Consider the following 21,074-nt stretch of genomic DNA (forward strand, 5'->3'; position numbering starts at 1 on the left):
TTTTAATCTTGAGCGCTCTCGGACTGCAGTTCCTTTAGAAGCTCTTCACTGAAAACATCCCTTTCTGAGCTTGATTCCTCTTTCTGGGCTGCATAAGAGTCCAGGTCTATCTCCGAGTCATCAGCATAGGAAGAAAGTTTTGAAGAATCAATTTTGTTCCGTGACCCAAACCCAAACGCGTTAAAGAACTCATTTATGTTCTTTCCGGCCTTAGACAATGAGCTGGACTCCTCAGCCGCCTCTCGAGACAACTCGTCATCGATCACCACCGAATCGAAATCGTCAGTTTCTTTATAGCCTTTGCTCATTTCAGAGCCATCACTTTCGAAATAATCCGCATCATCATCGTTCAGTGTACTCTTGCTGGAACTACCGGCTTTTTTCTTTGTGCCTGCGGCCGCTAGTCTTCTAGAATCATCGTACTCCTCGTAATCGGAAGCGTCATTGGAGTCCTGTCCTTTGACTGGCTTCTTGATCTTCATACCCGCACCCTTCTCTGAAGCATTGCTGTTCTTCTCGCCTGCTTTGGTGGCTCCTCCAAAAGAGCCACTGGATGATGCAAACCCACCTCTCTGGTGTGTATTCCCTGTGTCTTCCTCCTCTCCAAAAGGCATTTTGTCCAGTCCCAACTCATCGAATGCGTCGTCCTCAACGTAACCCAAGTCGGTCTTTGTACCTTTACTGGCAATCTTGAAGTACGTCACCCAGATTTCTCCCAGGTTGTCCCATTTCTCTGTGTCCTGGGCACGGAACGAAATAACTTGCCCTTTAGGAATCTTCTCGTTTTTTCCTCCGCCAATAACATCGTAGGCACACCAAAGGTAGTTCTCACACTGCGACGTCATCACCCATCCACGTGTTGGCTCTCCATCTCCGGTATCGAAATTGTATTCTGCTGGAGGAGGAATGACCGCACTGGTGATGTGCAGTGGAGAAATGTACTCTTTCTTCAATTGCAGCAGGTCCTTTCCTTCGTTCCTTTCGTAGTTGATGTCCTTATAATAGGAATCTGGACGTTTACAGGTTAAGAATCCTGAGTTGAACCATAGCAAGCTCTTGGCGTCGTCTGAAATGTGTCCGGGATGGGTCGAGCACAGCTCATTTGCGACCAGTCGACGTTTTTTGTCCGTCAATGAACCTACGGCGACAGCTGGATGGGAATTAAATCTATAGGTCCTGCCCATAATTTCTTGACCGAGCCAGATGAATTCCTTCTCTCCATGGACCGAATTGGAGATGAGTTTGAAGAAAGGCATTGATGCAGCCACCAAAAGACCATCGAATTTTTCTTTTTTGTTGAGTGCAAATAGGCCGGCCTCCATGTAGTGTCTTGCCTTCTCTCCAAAAAATCTATTGTGTAAAATCTCATCTGTAGGCATCTTCAACTGGAGATAGTCACGCTCTGCGTCAGTATTCAAAAATTCAATGAAGAATTTCATGATTCCCTCGTAAAGGAACGAATTTGCTTCCCTGTCCCTGAAGAACAGTGTGTGTGTGTCTCTGTAAGCAGGCAATTGCAAATATTCTTCAATTGCTAGTAGCGGAACGGTATCTGTGTCCAGAACAATGATTTCCCCGAAAGAGCTGAACAGGCAGGCTAGCAGCTTCATATACCACCTTTGGAAGAAGTGCTTGTAGCGGAAGATGACAGTTTTGGAGACGTCTACAAAGGTGAGGTCTTGGATCGGCTGCTTGGTGAACTTAGTCCCCTTTGGCAGTTTCATGATTGGATCCGTGGCCACTTCGATCAACTTCTTGATGGATGTCAGACTAAGATCGTTGTTGTGGAAGATTTCGATCGGCAGCTTGTTTCCAGAGACCCGGAGAAGGGCAATCAGTCCGCTTAACTCTGGCACCTGGCTGTCTGAGGCTGTGATGACAATTCCGCGCCCGGACAGTTTTGTTTGAATTCTTTTCAGCAGGCAGGTAGAATCGTCCTCCCCAAATACATCAGTGTTGACTTCATCCATGCGCTTATTGTACTTCGTAAAGGTGGGATAGTATCCGGAAAGCCATGGGTACACTGCCTTTGTTGCTTCACGACAAAGATCGTTCATTTCAGGAGTTTCAAAAAGAGCTGGGTTCTGAAAGAACAGTTTATTGACTATTCTCATGTGGTTCAGGGTATTGAGGATCTCTCTGGAAGAATTCTCGTTGATCTTAAGCTTGAGATCCTTTATCCTAAGCAGATTAGACTTGAAAAGCTCATCTGTCAAACCCAGGTTGCTCATTTCCTCCGGCGAAAGAATGTCCTTCAGAGCCACCCATTTTGAAAGTCTGGACTCCAAATAATTTTTGGGATTGTAGACATCTCGGTATATGGTCTCTTGGATAGGTCTGAATTTGAAACCCGTTTTTGGAAGCACATCATTCAGGTACACCTGCGCCTGCTGAGCGGTAGCAAGGCTGGCGTAGTCGTCGGCATTGGGGTATTTTTCTTTCAGAACGTTCATTGGGTCTAACGTCTCATTAAAGGACACGCGTTCGATGGGCTCGTTCACAAGGTCGTCAATTTGGCCCATGACAGTGAGTTTTTGATAGAACTCATCTGTATAGAGCTGGTCCCTAGATTTGATTGTTCTGAGATATTTCTCCTTAAAGGTGCCAGCGTACTCGTCCCCCAGGTCAAACTCAATGGAATTTGAGGTACGCAGGTTATAAAGAAGGTTGATAGTGAATAGTGTCATGGCCAGTAGCAGCAACCTGCGGTTGCTTCTGACGAACCGTTTGAGGCGCATTAATTTCCGTCTCTGGTCCGCCATAGTGGAGAATCTAAAAAACAAAATATTTCAACAGGGGCATTAATATGAGAGTGCGTAGCAGATAATCAATGTAGATATTTTTCTGGATTTTTGGCAAGTGTTGCGCCGAGGCTTTTCCCTACGTATCCTGCTTAGCCACAGCTCGGCAAACCTTATGAACCTGAGCGAGAGACTCTTGAATTTTAGCAAGCCTCCAAAGCAAAGCTCTACGGGGCGGTGTAAGGTCTCATTCTGGAAGCTTGCCCTAAATAAAATATTCTCTCCAGGCTGTGCACGCACGTGCGGGTCGGTACTTAATTTTTTGAGAGCTGCTCGCTTTTTGGCATCATGAAGTTTGGAGAAACGCTCAAGTCCTCGCTGATTAAGGAATATGCCTACTATTACATCCAGTATGATGAGCTGAAATACGCCATTGGTAAGGGGCTCAGCAAGAACGGCAACAAGTGGTCGGATTCCCTCGAGGAGGATTTCCTTAATAAGATGGAAGGGGAGCTCGATAAGGTGTACAACTTTGTGGTCCTAAAGCATAAAGAAATCCTCCGTCGCATGAAGGAGGTGGAGACGCTGGTCAACAACACCGTTGAAAACTCCAGGAATGCCACCGAAGAAGAGGCGGAGTTCTACGAGCAAGACTTCCAGGATCTCGAAGAGGAGCTCAGCGACATCATTGCTGATGTGCACGACCTCAACAAGTTCACAAGGCTCAATTACATCGGCTTCCAGAAGATCCTCAAGAAGCACGACAAGCTCACCAAGTTCATCCTCAAGCCTATTTTCCAGGCCCGGCTGAACGCCAAGGCGTTCTACAAGGACAATTACGACTCTTTGATTGTAAACCTTTCGAAGCTCTACGACCTCGTCAGAACTAGAGGAAACCCTGTAAAGGGCGACTCTGCCGCCGGAGGGTCGATGCAGAACTTTGTCCGTCAAACGACAAAGTACTGGGTGCATCCGGATAACATCACCGAACTGAAGCTCATTATACTGAAGCATCTTCCTGTTCTCGTGTTCAACTCGAACAAAGAATTTGAGCCAGAAGACTCGGCAATAACCTCGATCTACTACGACAATAAGGACATGGACCTCTATTACGGACGATTGCTCAAGACTGAGGGAGCTGAGGCCATCAGAATCAGGTGGTACGGAGGAATGGGTGCAGAGACTGTTTTTGTTGAAAGAAAAACGCATCGAGAGGACTGGACAGGCGAGAAGAGTGTCAAGGCCAGATTCCCACTCAAGGAGAAAAACGTGAATGATTTCATGAAGGGGCAGTACACTGTCAAGCAGGCATTTGAGAAAATGCGTAAGGATGGAAAGAAAAGTGTGCAAGAAATTGAGAGTCTTGAGAGACTCGCGCAGGAAGTACAATATAGAGTCATCAAGGACAAGCTGAGACCGGTGATGAGGTCTTTCTACAACAGAACAGCGTTCCAGCTTCCAGGTGATGCGAGAGTCAGAATCTCTCTCGATACGGAGCTCACAATGGTGAGAGAAGATAATTTTGACGGCATCGACAGAACCCACGGAAACTGGAGAAGAATGGACATTGGCGTGAATTATCCATTTGCTAACCTGCCTCCTAAAGATGTTGAGAGATTCCCGTATGCCGTTTTGGAGGTCAAGCTTCAAACCCAAATGGGACAGGAGCCTCCGCAATGGGTCAAGGAAATGGTGTCTTCACACCTGGTGGAAGCTGTTCCCAAGTTCTCCAAATTCATTCACGGCTGTGCCACCTTGCTTCCTGACAGAGTTGACTTGATTCCGTTTTGGCTGCCTCAGATGGACGTCGACATCAAAAAACCAAAGAAGGATGAAAACTACGGTATTGTGAGACAACGCCATACGCAGTCTGGCCACGGTGAGCTTGACGAGGAAGAGCTCGCCGGCTCGAGCTTCGGTTCAGGCTCTGCGGCTCCTCAGTACGGCTCTGTCTCCTTCAATGAGAACGATAATAGAATCGAGGAGACTCAGGACCAGGAAAATAATACCCTAATAGGCAAGTTGCTGTCTTGGTACAAGGAGATCACCAAACCAGACCACTCCTTTAATAAGGTGCCGGAAGGAACTGTTTTTGACACTAAGTTCACTGCTCCGCCAGGGAAGAAGATCGCGGTTGTGGTGCGAGTCGAACCCAAAGTTTACTTTGCCACGGAAAGAACTTACCTCTCTTGGCTGTCCATCGCCCTTATATTTGGCGCCACCGCGCACACCCTCCTGAATTACGGCGATTTGATCTCGTTGATCACCTCCACCTGCTTCTACTTCACGGCCATCCTAACAATTGTCTACTCCACGTATGCCTACATTTTCCGTGTTGTGAATATCAGGAACAAACGTGCTGTGCGCTATGACGATAAGTTCGGCCCTCTGCTGGTTTGCTCGGCCCTGGCGTTGTCTGTGTTTGTCAACTTCCTCTTCAGACTACTGAAATAAACTAAATATTCAGTGCACGTAAAAAATAATCTATAAATTATTAAATGAGCATCGAATCCCCTGATTATTCAGATCAATCTATCAAAGAGCTGTCGCAGAAAATTGCAGAGCAAATAGTATCGTGGCCGTCCGAGCACCGTGTGATTGTCACGCCGCAGTCCGCATGGACGTTTACGCACGGTCTTATATTAGGACAGCTTTCTGTCATTGTACTATTCGTTATGTTCATCAGGTTCTTCATTTTCAGTGAAAGCGCGCCCACAGTGCCGGGCAACTCGAAGAAAGTGAACGTTCCTGTACTGAACGCACCGAACGCGGTCCAAGAAAATGAAGGCTCTACGATAGACACTATTCTGGAAAAAACATACTACGATGTGCGCAGTCACCAGCCAGAATCCCTGGACTGGTTCAATGTGCTGGTTGCCCAGCTCATCTCGCAGTTTAGGAATGAGGCGCTCAACAACAACAATATTTACCGCTCGCTGAATGAGGTTTTTGGTTCGTCTATCATACCAGACTTTCTTGACAAAATCGTGATCACAGAGATAAGTATAGGTAACGATTTTCCGATCTTCAGCAATTGTCGGATCAAGAATACAGACGGACGGCTCGAAGCGAAAATCGATGTCGATGTGGCAGACACGTTTACTTTGGGAGTCGAAACCAAACTTTTGATAAACCAGCCCAAACCGCTAGCAGCGTCGCTTCCGGTCAAGCTCTCGATCTCTATTGTCAGGTTCTCTGGCTGTCTCACGGTCTCCTTGATCAGCAGTGCTGATGAGTCTGACGCTGCAGACAATTCTGTAGGACTCATGTTCTCGTTCAGCCCTGATTTCCGACTCGAGTTCGATATTAAGTCGCTGATCGGCTCTCGTACAAAGCTAGAAAACATTCCTCGCATTAGTTCTATTATCGAAAACACCTTGAGGAACTGGTTCATAGAAAGATGCATCGAGCCCCGCTTCCAATTTATCAAACTGCCTAGTCTGTGGCCCCGCAAGAAAACAACCCGTCAAACAAGCACTGGCGAAGAAGACGAAAACATATAGACGCTAGAATGGATCTTCATAAGGATCATCCTCATCGTAATCGTCATCTTTTTCGAACTCGTAAACGATGGCGCCTCCCACGGCTCCCAAAGACTGCTGGGCCTGCAAGAAAGGGAGCTCCACTTGTTCGCGAGCCAGCTTCTGTCTCTGCGTGGTAGTCAAGTTGAAAGTTGTGAGATTCTCCAGCAGCTCGGCATCGTCTCCTTCGGCAACGTTTTCCTGCTTGACCTGGTATTCGTGAGTCAATGTGTTTATAGTAAATGCATACTCCAAAGCGCGGCCAGATTTCCTTCGATAGGTCATCTTGGCCTCGAAAGTGGGCTTGTTTGATATCCCAATAGGAAGCTCTAACTTGTGAGACGCAACTTCCAGTTCCTCGTCTGTAAGAGGTGAGTTTGCAGGCCTTAGCTCGAAAATTGTTGTTGCCATGAACAGCAGCCGCTGAACAGCGGTAGGCTTGTTCTGAGCACCGGGCACCGATACCTGTGGAATTGAGGTATGGTAAGTCGCACAGAGGACTGTAGTAGGCGATATTATCCCACGTAGAAAACTGTTGAGCTGATTTTCAGGAATATAGTTGATCGAATCGACAATCACTAACTGTTTCGAATTCTTACCAACTTTAGCAATAATCTGCTCGGGAGATAGTTCGTCGCAAAGCACGAACTCGTCCACTTCGGGTCGATTGAGAGTCTCGAAGGATAAGTATGTGATAGGAACGGACTCATTTTTCGCCTTGTGTATGAGCTCTTGCTGGAAGTAGTAGCTCGATTGGATGACCGAATCCAACACCAGCAGCAGTGGTGAAACCTCTTTGAGTGACAGCACCCTGTTTAGGAGAACAGTTGCCGAGTTGACAGAACTCATTATTTTTGTTAAATTTTTGGATCTTTCCTGGATTTTTTTATATATATCGATCAGCATAACTCTGTATAGAAAAGGCCCTGGAAGATTATTCTTTTGCGGGTCATGATGCCTAACAAATACCTTCGTGGTAGTTAAAGTCTGCTTCGTTGGTCTCGTATGAATACTCAGCCAAGTTCGCTTCTTCGAACTCTTCGCCTCGATTGATGTCTTCGGTGGGGTCGTTGTAATACGAGCGGTTCACGAGAAAAGTGATCATTCTCGATTGATACTCAATAATGTCTTGGTGGCATGTAAAGTCAACGTCTGATTCTTCTGGCGTTGAGGCTGTGGACAGCTCCACCACCGACGGATAGCACTCGTTATACCATGTCTCCTTGCCCTGGTGTGGATAGGCGGGAACGTTGACTATCCATTTGTCCACTTTCTCTTTGTGAGGCATGTTTGCAGCCTGTCTCGGCTTGAAATCTGACGGAAACCTTTGAATTTCCGTGTAGGACATCATATCTCTATCGTGGTCGTTTGGAAGAATGAATATTGGCTGTATTGAGGGAGAGAGCGGCGAGTGGTCATGCTGTTGCTGCTTTATTGGCGTGTTATTGCTCAGTTGCCTTGGATGCTGGTTTGTTACCAAAAACGGCGTTAGTTGTCCAATTGGCACTGGAGACCCAGACATCGCTAGTTCTCCATTTGTTTTCGGCGTGTCTTGAAGTTCCTTGAACAGGTTGTAACAGTTCTTCTGCTCGTTGTTTGTAAACTGAGGTACGAATTTGCATTGTGGTTTGGACTGAGTGGCTGGGTTAGGCATAGAGTGAGGATGCTCGGGCGTGTAAGCCATCGTAAACTCCGATTTTAATTTTCTCTTGTTTGCGATAGGAGTCTGCAACTTAGCAGTTAGTTTTGGCGCTTTCTCGAAAAAAGGATACACATACTTTAAAGTCTGCCATGAGCAGGAAAGGGGGAAACTGTTATCGTTATAGGCGACGAGATGTTATCGCCCAGAGAAATAAGGGTTTGAGATTTATCCCTAGAGAAGAAAGTTTAAGGGCCCGCGGCGTCGATCGACGTTTATAGAAGAAAAGAATATTGATACACAATATTCCTGATCCATGGGTGTTCACGGACTTTGGGAGATTGTCGGCCCCACCGCGCGGCCTGTGCGACTGGAGGCGATGGCTAAAAAAAGGCTTGCGGTTGACGCCTCAATTTGGATCTATCAGTTCCTCAAGGCTGTGAGAGATGCGCAGGGCAATCAACTGATCAACTCCCATATAGTTGGCTTCTTCCGCCGAATATGCAAGCTTCTCTACTTTGGAATCAAGCCTGTGTTTGTGTTTGATGGCGGAGCACCTCTTTTGAAAAGACAGACCATCAGCAAACGGCGAGAGAAACGAGAGGGCAGCAAGGAGACCGCAGAGCAGGTTGCGCGCAGACTGCTAGCGAAACAGCTTCAGAACCGGGCCGAGGGCAAGCGCGATGTGCCCACGAAGGCCAAGCCCAAAGCCAAGTCCAAAGAAGTTCCCATTGAACAGCTGCAGTTTACTGAATTCTACGAAGACACTAATTATTTTGATACCAGGGACAGAAAGCACGAGGAGAAGCTTGAAAAGCCGACGCCCAAGAAAGAAAAAGAGAATCGCATATTCCGCAGGCAAGATGAGTACGATCTTCCGCACATTGAGAGCTTCAAGGTTGAGAAGAATGACCAGCGGGTGATCACAGACTATGAGTACGACCGACTTACTTCTGATCTGCAAGACGAGCTTGGAGGCATTGATCTTGACACCATCGACCCGAAATCCGAGGAGTTCGCCCGTTTGCCGCTATCTACTCAGTACATAGTGCTTTCTCACTTGCGGTTACGTTCTCGTCTGAGAATGGGCTACACAAAACAGCAGCTCGAGACATTGTTCCCAAATAGCATGGATTTTTCCAAATTCCAAATCCAGATGGTGCAGAAGCGCAATTTTCTCACTCAGAAACTGATGAATGTGGCAGGAATGGACGAGAATGAGGCCAAATCGCGGCGGATTGCTAGTGATCGTGATCGTATTTACGAGCTCCAGAGAAACGAAAACGGGTATACTTTGTCGATCAAGGACGACGGCCACAGTGTAGAGAAACCCATTGATTTGAACAGCGAAGGAGAGCAGGACGAAGATGAAGAGGACGAAGAATGGGAAGACGTTATAGAGCCTGCCAAGCCGGTGCTCCCTATGGGGACTGCTGCATCTGAGCCGATGTTTGTTGGCGAAGTCGTGACGTCAGAAAATAACGAGGACACTACCATGGCGATGATCCAGTCGCTGTACGAATACGCAAACAACAACAAGAAGAATTTGCAAAAAGCTGCAGAAATGAGCGAGGAAGAGCAGTTGCGACACGCCATCGAACGGTCAAAACAGGATTACTATAATATGATGGAGCAGGAGCTGCGAAACGATGCTCCTTTTGATTACGGGGCTGCTCCACCATTAATTTTGACCAAGGAATCACTCGGTTCGAACATAGATAAGGTCACCAAGTCAAAGCCTGTGTCTGTGCCGAAATTTGATTTCAGAAACAGCATACTGTCTGCAGGCAAAACGGAGGAGCCCGGGAGCGCACAACCAGACCCAAAGCCAGAACCAAAGAAGCCACCAAAAAAAGTGGAAGAAACTCCTCTCTGGTTTCAGACTCGAGTTTCAGAAAACGCGTATCACGAGATGCAAGACCACAAAAAGACAGAGGGCGGAAAAAGCGAAGACGAAAAAGTCGGGCTGTTCGATTATGCTGACGTCGAACCGTACCTTGAAGAAAATGAGAGCGAGGGTTCTGTGGAGGCTAAGGAGCAAGAGGCCACTGAGCCTGAGATCATCGAGCTGGACCCCGACCCACAGCCGGAGCCAGAGAAAACAGGCCGGATCTACGACGTGCCGGAGCCGGAGTCTGTGGTTGACCAGCCAGAGCTGAGTCACGATTTCCCGGAAGACCCCGGCGCCCAAAAGGCCAGTTTAAAAGAAGATAAGCGCATTCCCGTGGATCAGCAGAAGAAGACAAATACTGAACATCCTGACGAAAATACACAACAAGTCCCTAAAATGCCAGAGCCTCTGGACTACGTCTTTTCGGACGAGGAGGAGGAGGAGCTCGAGCACAAACTTGAGAGCGAGGAAGCAGCCTACGAGAAGTTTGTGGATAAAGTTGGTACAAAAAAGCCATCGTTGTCCTCGAGTTTCTGGTCGATGGACGACGAAGTGCAACTCCAAGAGAGTATGAAGAAACAAAAACGAGACGCAGACGAGGTGACCGTTCGGATGATCCTGGACATCCAGGATATGCTTTCCCGGTTTGGCTTGCCGTACATCACCGCGCCGATGGAGGCAGAAGCCCAATGCGCTGAGCTTTTGCGTCTAGGATTGGTGGATGGCATTATCACAGACGATTCTGACTGTTTTCTGTTTGGCGGTGACCGCGTGTACAAGAACATGTTCAACGAAAAGAACTTTGTGGAGTGCTACCAAATGGAGGACCTAGCGCGCGATCTAGGACTCGACAGAAAAATGTTGATTGAGTTAGCTCTATTATTAGGAAGCGACTATACAGAAGGTATTAAGGGTGTTGGAAAGGTTGCAGCAATGGAGATTCTTGCCGAGTTCCGAACACTGGAAAATTTCAAGCAGTGGTGGCTCGATTACCAAAATGGTATCATTGATGAGTCCAAAGAAACTCCAGTCAAGCGCAAACTGCGCAAGTCGTTGAAGAAAACTGATCTGTATCTGACTCCCGAGTTCCCTGATAAGCGGGTTATTGAAGCATATCTGCATCCAGAGGTCGACCATGACAAGTCCGAGTTCCAATGGGGCTACCCTAACCTCGATAAGCTGCGGACTTTCCTGATGTACAATGTTGGATGGGGCAAGGAGAAAGTGGACACAATTCTGCTGCCAATCATCCAGAACATGAACAAGCCGCAGACAAGCATTGAGGAGTTCTTCCCTGTTGAGATGATCAGGCGCCGCCGTGACCTGGAAATGGGACAGCGATTAAAAAATGCCACATCGAAATTAAGAAATTCTGGTAAGAATTCTCCGGAGACTGAGGAGCAGCCTTCCAAACGACGTAGGCAGCAGAAAAAAAATGATTAGGACCACAAGCTCGGCTCGTAGCCCTCTGTCACTTCTGAATCATTGCCATAAAGCTCTTGCCACTTTGCGAACCCTCCTCTGAGCACGTATATGTTGAGGTCCGGGACAGACTCAAGGTCTTCAAGGTACCGCATGAACTTCATGGCAGCGGACGGTCCGCGCTGTTGCGATAATGCGCAATGAAATACCACACTGTCTGCATTGTTCTTTGTAAGTTCGTCGAAAATAGTCTGGCAATGGGACCCCACGGTGGAACTCGGAATATGAATGCTGGACTTGATATGGCCACCAATATAGTCATAATCTCTCACATCTACCACGACAAACCGCGATCCGTGGTTGATCGATTTTTGGCAGAACCATTGATACAACGTCGTCGGCTCTAGGTACTTTATGTTAGCAACAGAGAACATAGCTATAATATATTTTGCACTATTTTTTTTCTAGTACTTTTTTTTCACTACTGGCGGGCTTTTTCACCTTGCGTCCTCTTTTGGTGACGACCGGCTTTTCTTCTTCGTCACTCTCAAACTCCGAATGGCTGTCCCTTGCCACCCATTCTTTAAAATTCTCAATCAGGCTGCGACGGGAGTTGGTGCGTCCCAAGCCGTTGCCGTTGAATTTGGATGCAAATGAGTCTGCAGGAGACTGAGCAGGTGATGTCTCATTTCTTCTTTTGAGAAACTCTCGCACTTCCGTGTAGAGGTCGCGAGAAGCACTATTGAGACTATCGTTGGTTTTCTTCCAGTAGGAGCGGAAGTCGTTGATCTGTTTCTTGAAATCCAGCTCGTTCTTTTTGAGCCAGGACACATTCAGCTCTTTCCGTGTGGCTCCCCTGGCAAAATTGCGCATAAGGTACTTGTCGTAGTCTCTGATAATCTTGGTAATGATGTCGCTTGTGCTAATTCCTTCCGTCCTCTGTGTGGCGAGGAACATGCCGGCCTCTTTCATGGGTCTATATATATCGTCAATGCCCTGTGCTTGGTATGGAAGATCGTCGTGAGCACAGTAATCAATTTGGTGATCTTTAAGGAATTTCATGCTCAGAATCCAAGGGGCGTCCTCTACCACCTCGTCAACCCACCTGCAGTGTCTCAATGTTTCGTAACGTTGCTTGTCAGTGAGAACTGTCAGCCCCTTTCTCTTATGTGTTTCTTCGTCATTGGGAATTCCAACCACTAAAGTCACGTTGGGAAACGCTTTTTTGCACTGCTCCAGCTGTCTCATGTGGCCCAGGTGAAACAGATCAAACACTCCATCTGCGTAGATTCGGACCGGCCGATCTTCTGGCGGCAGATTGAGCTTGAATCCCTTTGGCCGGAACTTTCGATACTCGGGAGGCAGCAGCTCGTCGTACTCTTTTTCTCTTCTACGAAACTCTTCTTCCTCTTTGGTAGAGCGCGTCCGGGGCTTCTTCGATGGCTGAATGTCGAGCTTTGTTTCAATGTCGTCCAAATCAGAGTCATCTGATCTTGTACGCTTGTTACTCTTCTTGAAGAGTTTTGTGAACGAGTCTGTCTTGATGAGACTGTTCATCGACAATGTCCGTTTAAGAGCATTCTCCCTGGTCGGTGAAGCTGACCTGGCCGGTTGATCCTCGGAAGCCATTGTTGCAAGGAGGAAATGTGGAACGTTAATAAGTTGAAAAATTACACCCTAAACCATTTGTTTTTTTCCACTCTACATTATACTGCAAATCGCTAATGGCTGAACTCGGGAAAAACCTTAGCGTACTGCTGGAAAATGCAACAAAGAACCTCTCGTCAACGGTCAATGAGGCCATCCAGAACAAGAATGTGAAACTGCCCTCGGGATTGAACGCCTTTCTCTCCAATGGCCACGCGCAAAATCTAGAGCTCACATCCTCGCAAGTTATCGAAGGGCTCAATTCTTCATCAGACAAGGAAATCCAAACATCCCTCAAGTACCTGGTGCGATTGATGACCACTAAACCGAACTCAGAACCTGAACTGCTGCAATACTTCCCCCACGTCATCAAAAATATCACCTCCAACAATCTCAGGACCAAACGCCTGGTCTATATGATCCTTTTGCGATATAACCATATGCAACAGGACATTGCTCTACTTTCAATAAATGCTATCCAAAAATCGCTTACAGACAAAAACTGCATCAACAGAGCTCTAGCTATCAGGACGCTGAGCGGAATCCGTATCCCGGCAATCCTGCCGATCTTGGTCTTGTCGATAAAACGGACGATTTCTGATTCATCGCCTCTTGTGCGCTCCGCTACTGCCGTGGCTATTACCAAATGCTTTCTGCTAGATTCCGGCTTCAACAGACACCGCGATGTGACTTCTGCCCTGAAAGACGAATCAAGCATCCCAGCACAACTGTACAATTTCCTGGCAGTTCTTTTGAGCGACACCGATCCGAGAGTACTAAGTTCTGCGCTCAATTGCTTCTACACCATCTTCCCTGGATATATGGATTTAATTCATCCGAGATTCACTCATTTGGTGTCCAAGCTCACAGAGCTTGAAGATTACTCGAAAGTCATCTTGATTGATCTAGCCACAGATTACGCCCGCCTGTACCTTCCCAAGCCGATGGAGGATGGTATTGCAGTGGAACTGGCTCTTTTGGACTCCAAACTGCGCTCGCTCATTTACTCTTCCTCTGCAAACGTCGTGCTTAGCCTAGTGCGCTTTTATATCAACGTGCTGCCGTTCAAGTTAGACGAAATTCCACTGGCAAAAACGCTTGTCAAATTTTTGGGTGACGACGAGGTGACTGTCTACGTGCTCAACGAGATCGTGTATTTGCTTGACCGGAAGCTGGTGAGTTTTTCAAACTCGCAGCTGTCATACTTTGTGCCTCTTCCGAATGAGCTACCTAAGATCAGTGGATTGAAAGTATGCATTTTGGTCAAGCTTCTCAGTGCGCAGAATTTCGATCAGATTTTCGCAGAATTGGTTTTCCTGCTAAACACGGCCTCCACACAGCTCAAACTAGCGGTAGTAAGGCTGCTCAATCATTACCACGGCACGCCAGAACAAACAGCCAGGATCGGCCAGTTGTTCCTCTCGAGACTTGACTCCGAGACTGAAGAGCCTCTGGTCGCAGAGTATGTGACAGGACTGCGGATTATGGTGCAAAATGACCTCTTTGGAAACATCGACGTGCTTACAAAGCTCACAGGAAAGCTGATCAATGAGAGCGAGCTTGCGCCAGTTGCCAGAGCTTCGATCATATGGCTCGTGGGAGAGTTTTCGAACCAGCAATACCGCGACGACAAATCATTAGCTTTAGGCAACTTCTTGCCCGATCTTATGCGAATCCTTGTGCGGGGCTTTAGGGAACAGGAGTACGTGGTGAAAGTGGAGATCTTAACTGCACTGACAAAAATGGTGTCCAAAGAATTGTATGCCAGCAAGCAGCAAGGAGAAGAGTATAACTACGAAAGTATGATATGGAAGCTGTTCAACCTCGTATTGCAGTTTACGAGGTATGACTCCAGTGTCGATCTACGGGATAGGTCAAGGATGATTGGATCAATTCTTCCCAACCTGGTGTATCTGGACGAAGACCTCAATGCAACCACTGCTATTGAATTTCAGCAATACTACGGGCAGAAAGCTTATATTCTGGAGAAGTGTGCCGAGAAACTTAATGAAGTGGAGCTTTCTATTTTGCTTTTTCAGACTTCAAAACCCACTCCTGTTTCCACTGACTCGTCGACAAACAACAACAGTGTAAGCAAATACAACCAAGCTACGCCACAGATGCTGAACCCTGAGCTCCTCGAATACTACAACGAGCTGCGCGCACAGGAATTTCAGCTGAAGGACTACAGCCAGCACAAGTCAATTTCACACGCTGAAAAGCCGCCACTAGTGGTTAACTCTGCCACCACGATAAATACCGAACCGCGACAGAGCGCAAGAAAGTACAAGCTGCAGACCCTGGACGATTTTCTGAAGGAGAAGGGTAAAACGAACGTGTTCGGAGGCGGCGGAGACGAATCCGGACAGGAAGAAGAGGAAGACGAGGCGGACGAATCGGCCGACGCTGACGACGATGCGTACGATTCCGAATCTGAAAAATCGAGCTGAAAAACTATTTTTTAGTGCATTTCACAAGTTTAAAATTTAATCCAATGTCGTCCTTTCTCGGTTTAGGAGGCTCCAAAAGCAACACAAGCGCGGGCTCCTCGTTGAGCTCTGAGCAGACTCAGCAGGTCAAGGACCAAGTCAAGTCTTCGATCGCCACAGAAATGGCCACAGCTTACGCTACGTCGCTTGTGAACTCATTGACTGAAAATTGTTTTGACAAGTGTATTCTACAGCCATCGTCTAGCTTGACTTCTGTTGAGGAGAACTGCATCAACGACTGCGCGTCCAAGTTCATGAGATCGTGGAATTTGATTTCCAAGTCATATATCGCTAGAATCAACAATCCATAAACGTTGGGAGAAAAAGGGCAGCCCCGGAGAAGTCTATCCCAGTGTGTACATAGCAGGTGCGCTCCAGGTTGGCACCAATGCTTAGACTTTGAGCTCTACCAAATTATAATGTAAGATTTATCACTGCAATGCGTAGCTCTGACATTCCGACGCAGACCCTGGATGAACTGCCATGATTGCTAACCATGCATTAGCGTTCAAAAGGCACTGGTTAATTGTAGCCTGCGGTTATGCACGATCGTCATGATAACCATCACTGCTCCATACGAGCTCGGCGAGTACATGCTGACGTAATCGCTGATCTAGCCGAAAAAAAAAACTGGAAAAAATACTAGCAGATCATGTTGCTTAGGTGTTTGAGGAGACCCGCCCTGTTTTCAGGTATCCGTACTGTGCGTCCCTACTCCACCAAAGGCAAGCTTGAGGATGATGACGATCTGAACTTTGATGCCGTGGACATCCTGAAACGGCCCAGCTCAGACGAAGACGGATTGCCCCAGTTTCAATCGTTTGACTGGTTCAAGGTACTCAATTCTCCTCCAACCGAACCTAAGAAGCTTCCGGCTCCAGAACGTGTTAAGAATCTGCAATCCGAACTGCTTAAGTACACTTCGATGGAGAGTATCGAGAAACTTGTTCCCGACTTTCTCACCGCCTTCAACAACAGTCTCTCGGAGTTTGGCGACCGGTTTTTGCAGGATGCGGTTGCTGAGGACGAGACGTTGCACATGATTGCCGAACAGGAGGGTAAGGAGACTGCCTACTATCAGGCTGTTGTGGGGTTGTTGAAAGGCCAGACAGATATACAGATTTTGAACATGCGGTTGCAGACCCCTCGCGAAGAGGTGGAGGAAGGTCTTTACAGCCGCTTTGTGGCCTCCATTAGCGAAGAGGACGATAAGTTCAACATCCGCACTGTTTTAGAGGAGTACGCGAAATTCCCCGTTCCTCGAGCAAAGCATATCCAGCCAGAGCATCTGGAAACGTTTCTCGAGCGTTTCAAAATGTACTGCCTTTATTTAAGTCCTGAGCTGGTCAATCTGGTTTTCCAGGATGTAATTGACTCCGGCATGATGATCACACAGGAAGAGCTGGTGCGGAGTCTGAGTTGCACACTTGCCAGCAGCGAGGATTTCGACGAGAACACGTATAGACAGTATAAGCAGGTGTTTACGGGTTCTGGGTTTGAGCTGAACGTGGAGGCATACAACATGCTGTTGACGGCGTGCGTTGTTGCTCGCAACTCCGCGCTGTTTGACAAAATTCTGGCCGATATGAACGAGGCTGGAGTGCAGCCAAATAGAACAACGTTCCAGCTGATGGCGGATCATTGCGGGAACACAAGAGACACCAACAGACTGCTGAATTTGCTGGAGATGCGGCTGGTCCAAATCCCGCTCTTTTTGGACCCCAACGAGATTGCTACGTTTGCGAATGCCTTGCTAAACTGTGGAGAGAAGCAGCTGGCCAAAGACATGGTGGGCGTTCCGCTGCTCGTGAGAGACCTGTGCATCCACCACAATGAGCTGGACGTCTCCTCGTACGACGAAAACTCGCTGGAAGACCAGCTACACATGATTCCGTACCATTCTCCGCTGGACATGTTTGACTTCCTGACCAGAGATCAGAGGCTGTTCATGTTCTACCCTGTCATCCCTGAATGGACGTTCGACGTGTTTGCAGAGCACGCTGAGTCATTCAAGGATATTCAGGAGGTGGTGCAGAACGTGCACGCGAATTCTATCGGGATTTCCATTCCCGTGGCTACCAAATACATGGAACTGTTTTACCAAGACCGAAACCGCCTGAGAATGGATCTTCTCAGGAACGTGACCGACGAGCTGCTCGGCTCCACACAGGAAAAGACGCTGTACCTGATCAGCAATCCTCAGATGGTCGAGCTGGTGGTAAAGCTTGGCCACCATTTTGTGCAGACGGGGGAGCTGCCAAACGATGACGTGACAACACGCGCTCTCACAGAACTACAAACAGAGCTGGACATTGGCGCCGCACTAAACACCGAGGATGCGCTTGATAAACGATTACGCAATGTGTCATCTTTGCTAAATTACTCATTTGAAAGCTCTTAGTTCGACATTTTCCACAATTTGCGGGACCCCTGACCACGGCATTGTGGAGTTTTCTGTTATATCGGACTTGGCTGTGGCATCGTGTCGCGTCCTACTGAGTCATGTGGCTGGTGAAAATTTTTTCCCACGCATCTGTACATAGCAAATAACCCTAGTGGCCGAAAATTATTGTTAAAATGCGCGTGATCTATTGCGGAAAGCCCCACCAAGGTACACAAACAGTCAAGATAAAATGTTCACCTGTGTTTTTTTGTGGCACCTTGTGGCTGGTGTCTCCGCATCACCAAGTCCCAATATAAATATATCCTTATATCCTTCTGAAACCCATTAAGACAAACTTTGGGATGATGTTCCTTCACGACCAGTTCTGCATCGTGGACAACAAGCAACTCGACGATTACTCTGGAAGCATCTACTGCTCCAAGGAGTGCCAATTGAAGGATTCTTTGTACGACTCATCCGCTATCAAGCCGTCAAAGACCAGCAAGCTGGTAACATACTCCACCACGAACTTTAGAGCAGCGACTCCGGAAGCGCACCACGACGACGAGGAAGACTTCTTTGCTCTGGAAGACCTGCACACAAACTCATACAGACCTAGCATTTCATCGACGCGCCGATCGACGTACATGGGATCCTTGCCCTCTCTTTTGGAGGATTCTCCCTCGCTGGATTACTACGACAACGACGATACCGTGGAAATCCACCATTGCGATCTACAGGACTGTGAGCAACCGGAGGTTGCCGGTTTAGACGAGAAGTGGCTTTACGATACGCCTAAGTTGCCGCCTGACTCGTGGGGATATCAGCTTTCGAAACAGAAGCCGAACACCGTCAAGGAGACACAGGCTGACTCCGCGACTCGCAACTACCAACTGTGGCTCTCTCGCATCAAATGAACGGTTTTTTAGATACTCGCATTGCTATATACCGGTTTTAATGACTAATGGATGATTTCGACAAAAGCATGGTGTAAAGTTTTTTTTTATTTATTTCACTGGTGGTGCTCGCATATTCGTTTAGCGTGTCGGGTAGTGGTGAAAAAAAATAGCTGATTTATCAATATTTTCCCTCTTTCGATATATTGAAAACCCACTGCTTAATTGAATAGAATCTCTTCATCATTATAATGACTCGCCCTCAAAACGTTGGAATCAAGGCCATCGAACTCTACGTTCCTGGCCAGTATGTCAGCCAGGCTGACCTGGAGTCCTTTGATAAGGTCTCCCCAGGAAAGTATACTATTGGCTTGGGACAGACCAAGATGGCGTTTGTCAATGACAGAGAAGACATTTACTCCATGGCATTGACTGTCTGCAACAACCTGTTGAAAAATTACAATATCGACCCTAATTCTATCGGCAGACTGGAGGTGGGAACTGAGACGCTTCTTGACAAGAGCAAGAGTGCCAAATCCGTGTTGATGCAGCTCTTTGGTGACAACACCGACATTGAGGGTGTCGACACTCTGAATGCATGTTATGGTGGTACCAACGCTGTTTTCAATGCAATTAACTGGGTTGAGTCCTCTGCTTGGGATGGCAGAGACGCGATTGTTGTTTGTGGAGACATCGCCATCTACGAGGAGGGTACAGCCAGACCAACTGGTGGTGCAGGCACCGTTGCTATGCTGATTGGCCCGGACGCTCCTCTCACATTTGAGCCTATTAGAGGTTCCTACATGCAGCATGCTTACGACTTCTACAAGCCAGACTTCACTTCTGAGTATCCTGTCGTCAATGGTCACTTCTCGCAAACATGCTACATCAAAGCAGTTGATGAGTGTTACGCCAACTACTCCAAGAAAGCTGCTGCCAAAGGTTTGAGCAAGTCCAAGTTTGTTGGTGTGAAGTTCTTTGATTATAACGTGTTCCACGTTCCAAACTGCAAGTTGGTGGCCAAATCTTACGGAAGAATGCTGTATAACGACTTCAGAGAAGACCAGTCTGGTTTCCCAGATGTCGATGTCGGGCTCGCTTCCATTGACTACGAAGCTTCTTTGACTGACAAGGCTTTGGAGAAGACATTTGTCAATGTCGCCAAGCCTCTTCACAAGGAGAGAGTTGCACCATCTCTGGAGGTGGGAACGAACGTTGGCAACATGTACACTGGATCCGTTTACGGATCGCTCGCTTCTTTGTTATACTACGTGGGCAACGATGCTCTCCAGGGCAAAAGAATTGGTCTTTTCTCCTACGGATCTGGACTTGCTGCCTCTTTGTTCTCCGTGAAGGTTACTGGAGACCTCTCTCACATAATCAAGGTTCTTGATATTCAACCGAAGCTTGACAGCAGAATACAAAAGACCCCAGAAGAGTTCACGGCTTGTTTGGGCTTGAGAGAGAAAATCCACCTTCAAAAGTCCTTTAAGCCATCTGGAGACATCGAGTACATCCCAAAGGGCTCCTTCTACTTGGTCGAGATCGATGAAAAGTTCAGAAGAATCTACGAGGTCAAAAAATAGGTTTCTGATTCTTATACAGATAGTTCACATTGCTAGTTAATAATCATCCTCTCCAAACCATCAATCCTCCCACAAGGATCATTGCTATCGACACATACCACAGCAGATCATAGTTGTACTTGGACTTCCTCACAGCGTTGGTTCTGTATCTATTCTCTAAAGCTCTCTTGACCTTTTTTGACAGTCCTGTGGAGGATGAGGCCCCCGCTTCTGTTTTTGATGCGCCACTGGCGTCGGCTGTAGGGTTCATGGTGATAGTTGGTAGCATTTGAGGCGGTCTGTAGGCCAAGTACAACGGCTGCATTGGTGATCCATCGCTCTCGTAGAGTCTCAATTTGTATCTTCCGTGATACGTATCCAGAGACACCTCGTAGCTTTGGAATACCTCCTTTTGCGAGTATCTGGTATATGAAGACACACCATTGTCGTTGCAAGGATCGCTCAAAAGTTGTCTTCCGTCGACTTCAAATGGTGTAAGGATGATCGAACCGGTCGAATTGACTTCATAGGTACCATGTTGGAAAATGAGCGCGGCCACTGCACAAGAGTGGTTTCTAGGGTTTGGAGTAACTTGATAGATGGCTTCTTCGAAGTAGCCGTCTTCGTGGAATGAGTAGCTGATACCAGGCAGGGCCGGTTCAATCAAGAGTTCATCAATAGGGTCATAGAATCCTGGTCCTGTGAACACGGTGTTTGACTTGGATGACCAGGTACCGTTAAGCGAAAGGTTCGGGTCGTCTGCGAGAACGTATGACGTGGAAATCGCGACCAACGTAAGCAGTTTGCACCAGCTCATACTAAAGAAAAAAAAGTCTCTTTCTGTATGTTTTTTAGAATTTTGGGATTTTTCTCCTTCCAC

The 21,074-nt window shown here is 47.4% G+C and overlaps 13 protein-coding genes across 13 annotated transcripts; 8 read left to right on the forward strand and 5 right to left on the reverse strand.

Annotated features, from left to right (window-relative positions):
* Nucleotides 1–2: 2 nt before the first annotated feature.
* KL911_004909 (uncharacterized protein) lies at nucleotides 3–2,687 on the reverse strand (the record flags this gene model as incomplete). The annotated part of the gene is made up of 1 exon (XM_043200252.1): nucleotides 3–2,687. The coding sequence occupies one exon, from the start codon at nucleotides 2,685–2,687 to the stop codon at nucleotides 3–5; it is 2,685 nt and encodes an 894-aa protein (XP_043052268.1).
* Nucleotides 2,688–3,089: 402 nt separating this feature from the next.
* Nucleotides 3,090–5,195, forward strand: KL911_004910 (uncharacterized protein; the record flags this gene model as incomplete). The annotated part of the gene is made up of 1 exon (XM_043200254.1): nucleotides 3,090–5,195. The coding sequence occupies one exon, from the start codon at nucleotides 3,090–3,092 to the stop codon at nucleotides 5,193–5,195; it is 2,106 nt and encodes a 701-aa protein (XP_043052269.1).
* Nucleotides 5,196–5,239: 44 nt separating this feature from the next.
* KL911_004911 (uncharacterized protein) lies at nucleotides 5,240–6,244 on the forward strand (the record flags this gene model as incomplete). The annotated part of the gene is made up of 1 exon (XM_043200255.1): nucleotides 5,240–6,244. One exon carries the CDS (start codon nucleotides 5,240–5,242, stop codon nucleotides 6,242–6,244), a length of 1,005 nt encoding a protein of 334 aa, XP_043052270.1.
* Nucleotides 6,245–6,247: 3 nt separating this feature from the next.
* KL911_004912 (uncharacterized protein) lies at nucleotides 6,248–7,111 on the reverse strand (the record flags this gene model as incomplete). Its single annotated transcript, XM_043200256.1, has 1 exon — nucleotides 6,248–7,111. The coding sequence occupies one exon, from the start codon at nucleotides 7,109–7,111 to the stop codon at nucleotides 6,248–6,250; it is 864 nt and encodes a 287-aa protein (XP_043052271.1).
* Nucleotides 7,112–7,220: 109 nt separating this feature from the next.
* On the reverse strand, nucleotides 7,221–8,055 carry KL911_004913 (uncharacterized protein; the record flags this gene model as incomplete). The annotated part of the gene is made up of 2 exons (XM_043200257.1): nucleotides 7,221–7,895; nucleotides 8,041–8,055. The coding sequence occupies 2 exons, from the start codon at nucleotides 8,053–8,055 to the stop codon at nucleotides 7,221–7,223; spliced, it is 690 nt and encodes a 229-aa protein (XP_043052272.1).
* A 162-nt stretch (nucleotides 8,056–8,217) lies between these two features.
* On the forward strand, nucleotides 8,218–11,235 carry KL911_004914 (uncharacterized protein; the record flags this gene model as incomplete). The annotated part of the gene is made up of 1 exon (XM_043200258.1): nucleotides 8,218–11,235. One exon carries the CDS (start codon nucleotides 8,218–8,220, stop codon nucleotides 11,233–11,235), a length of 3,018 nt encoding a protein of 1,005 aa, XP_043052273.1.
* Nucleotides 11,236–11,667: 432 nt separating this feature from the next.
* On the reverse strand, nucleotides 11,668–12,843 carry KL911_004915 (uncharacterized protein; the record flags this gene model as incomplete). The annotated part of the gene is made up of 1 exon (XM_043200259.1): nucleotides 11,668–12,843. One exon carries the CDS (start codon nucleotides 12,841–12,843, stop codon nucleotides 11,668–11,670), a length of 1,176 nt encoding a protein of 391 aa, XP_043052274.1.
* Nucleotides 12,844–12,938: 95 nt separating this feature from the next.
* On the forward strand, nucleotides 12,939–15,311 carry KL911_004916 (uncharacterized protein; the record flags this gene model as incomplete). The annotated part of the gene is made up of 1 exon (XM_043200260.1): nucleotides 12,939–15,311. One exon carries the CDS (start codon nucleotides 12,939–12,941, stop codon nucleotides 15,309–15,311), a length of 2,373 nt encoding a protein of 790 aa, XP_043052275.1.
* A 44-nt stretch (nucleotides 15,312–15,355) lies between these two features.
* KL911_004917 (uncharacterized protein) lies at nucleotides 15,356–15,661 on the forward strand (the record flags this gene model as incomplete). The annotated part of the gene is made up of 1 exon (XM_043200261.1): nucleotides 15,356–15,661. The coding sequence occupies one exon, from the start codon at nucleotides 15,356–15,358 to the stop codon at nucleotides 15,659–15,661; it is 306 nt and encodes a 101-aa protein (XP_043052276.1).
* A 341-nt stretch (nucleotides 15,662–16,002) lies between these two features.
* On the forward strand, nucleotides 16,003–17,751 carry KL911_004918 (uncharacterized protein; the record flags this gene model as incomplete). The annotated part of the gene is made up of 1 exon (XM_043200262.1): nucleotides 16,003–17,751. The coding sequence occupies one exon, from the start codon at nucleotides 16,003–16,005 to the stop codon at nucleotides 17,749–17,751; it is 1,749 nt and encodes a 582-aa protein (XP_043052277.1).
* A 344-nt stretch (nucleotides 17,752–18,095) lies between these two features.
* On the forward strand, nucleotides 18,096–18,650 carry KL911_004919 (uncharacterized protein; the record flags this gene model as incomplete). Its single annotated transcript, XM_043200263.1, has 1 exon — nucleotides 18,096–18,650. One exon carries the CDS (start codon nucleotides 18,096–18,098, stop codon nucleotides 18,648–18,650), a length of 555 nt encoding a protein of 184 aa, XP_043052278.1.
* Nucleotides 18,651–18,880: 230 nt separating this feature from the next.
* Nucleotides 18,881–20,215, forward strand: KL911_004920 (uncharacterized protein; the record flags this gene model as incomplete). The annotated part of the gene is made up of 1 exon (XM_043200265.1): nucleotides 18,881–20,215. The coding sequence occupies one exon, from the start codon at nucleotides 18,881–18,883 to the stop codon at nucleotides 20,213–20,215; it is 1,335 nt and encodes a 444-aa protein (XP_043052279.1).
* Nucleotides 20,216–20,258: 43 nt separating this feature from the next.
* Nucleotides 20,259–21,011, reverse strand: KL911_004921 (uncharacterized protein; the record flags this gene model as incomplete). Its single annotated transcript, XM_043200266.1, has 1 exon — nucleotides 20,259–21,011. One exon carries the CDS (start codon nucleotides 21,009–21,011, stop codon nucleotides 20,259–20,261), a length of 753 nt encoding a protein of 250 aa, XP_043052280.1.
* Nucleotides 21,012–21,074: the final 63 nt, after the last annotated feature.

The sequence above is a fragment of the Ogataea haglerorum genome (genome assembly GCF_019207285.1).
Source record: "Ogataea haglerorum isolate 81-453-3 chromosome Unknown 81-453-3_NODE_17_length_200138_cov_96.082680, whole genome shotgun sequence".
Lineage (NCBI taxonomy): Eukaryota > Fungi > Ascomycota > Pichiomycetes > Pichiales > Pichiaceae > Ogataea > Ogataea haglerorum.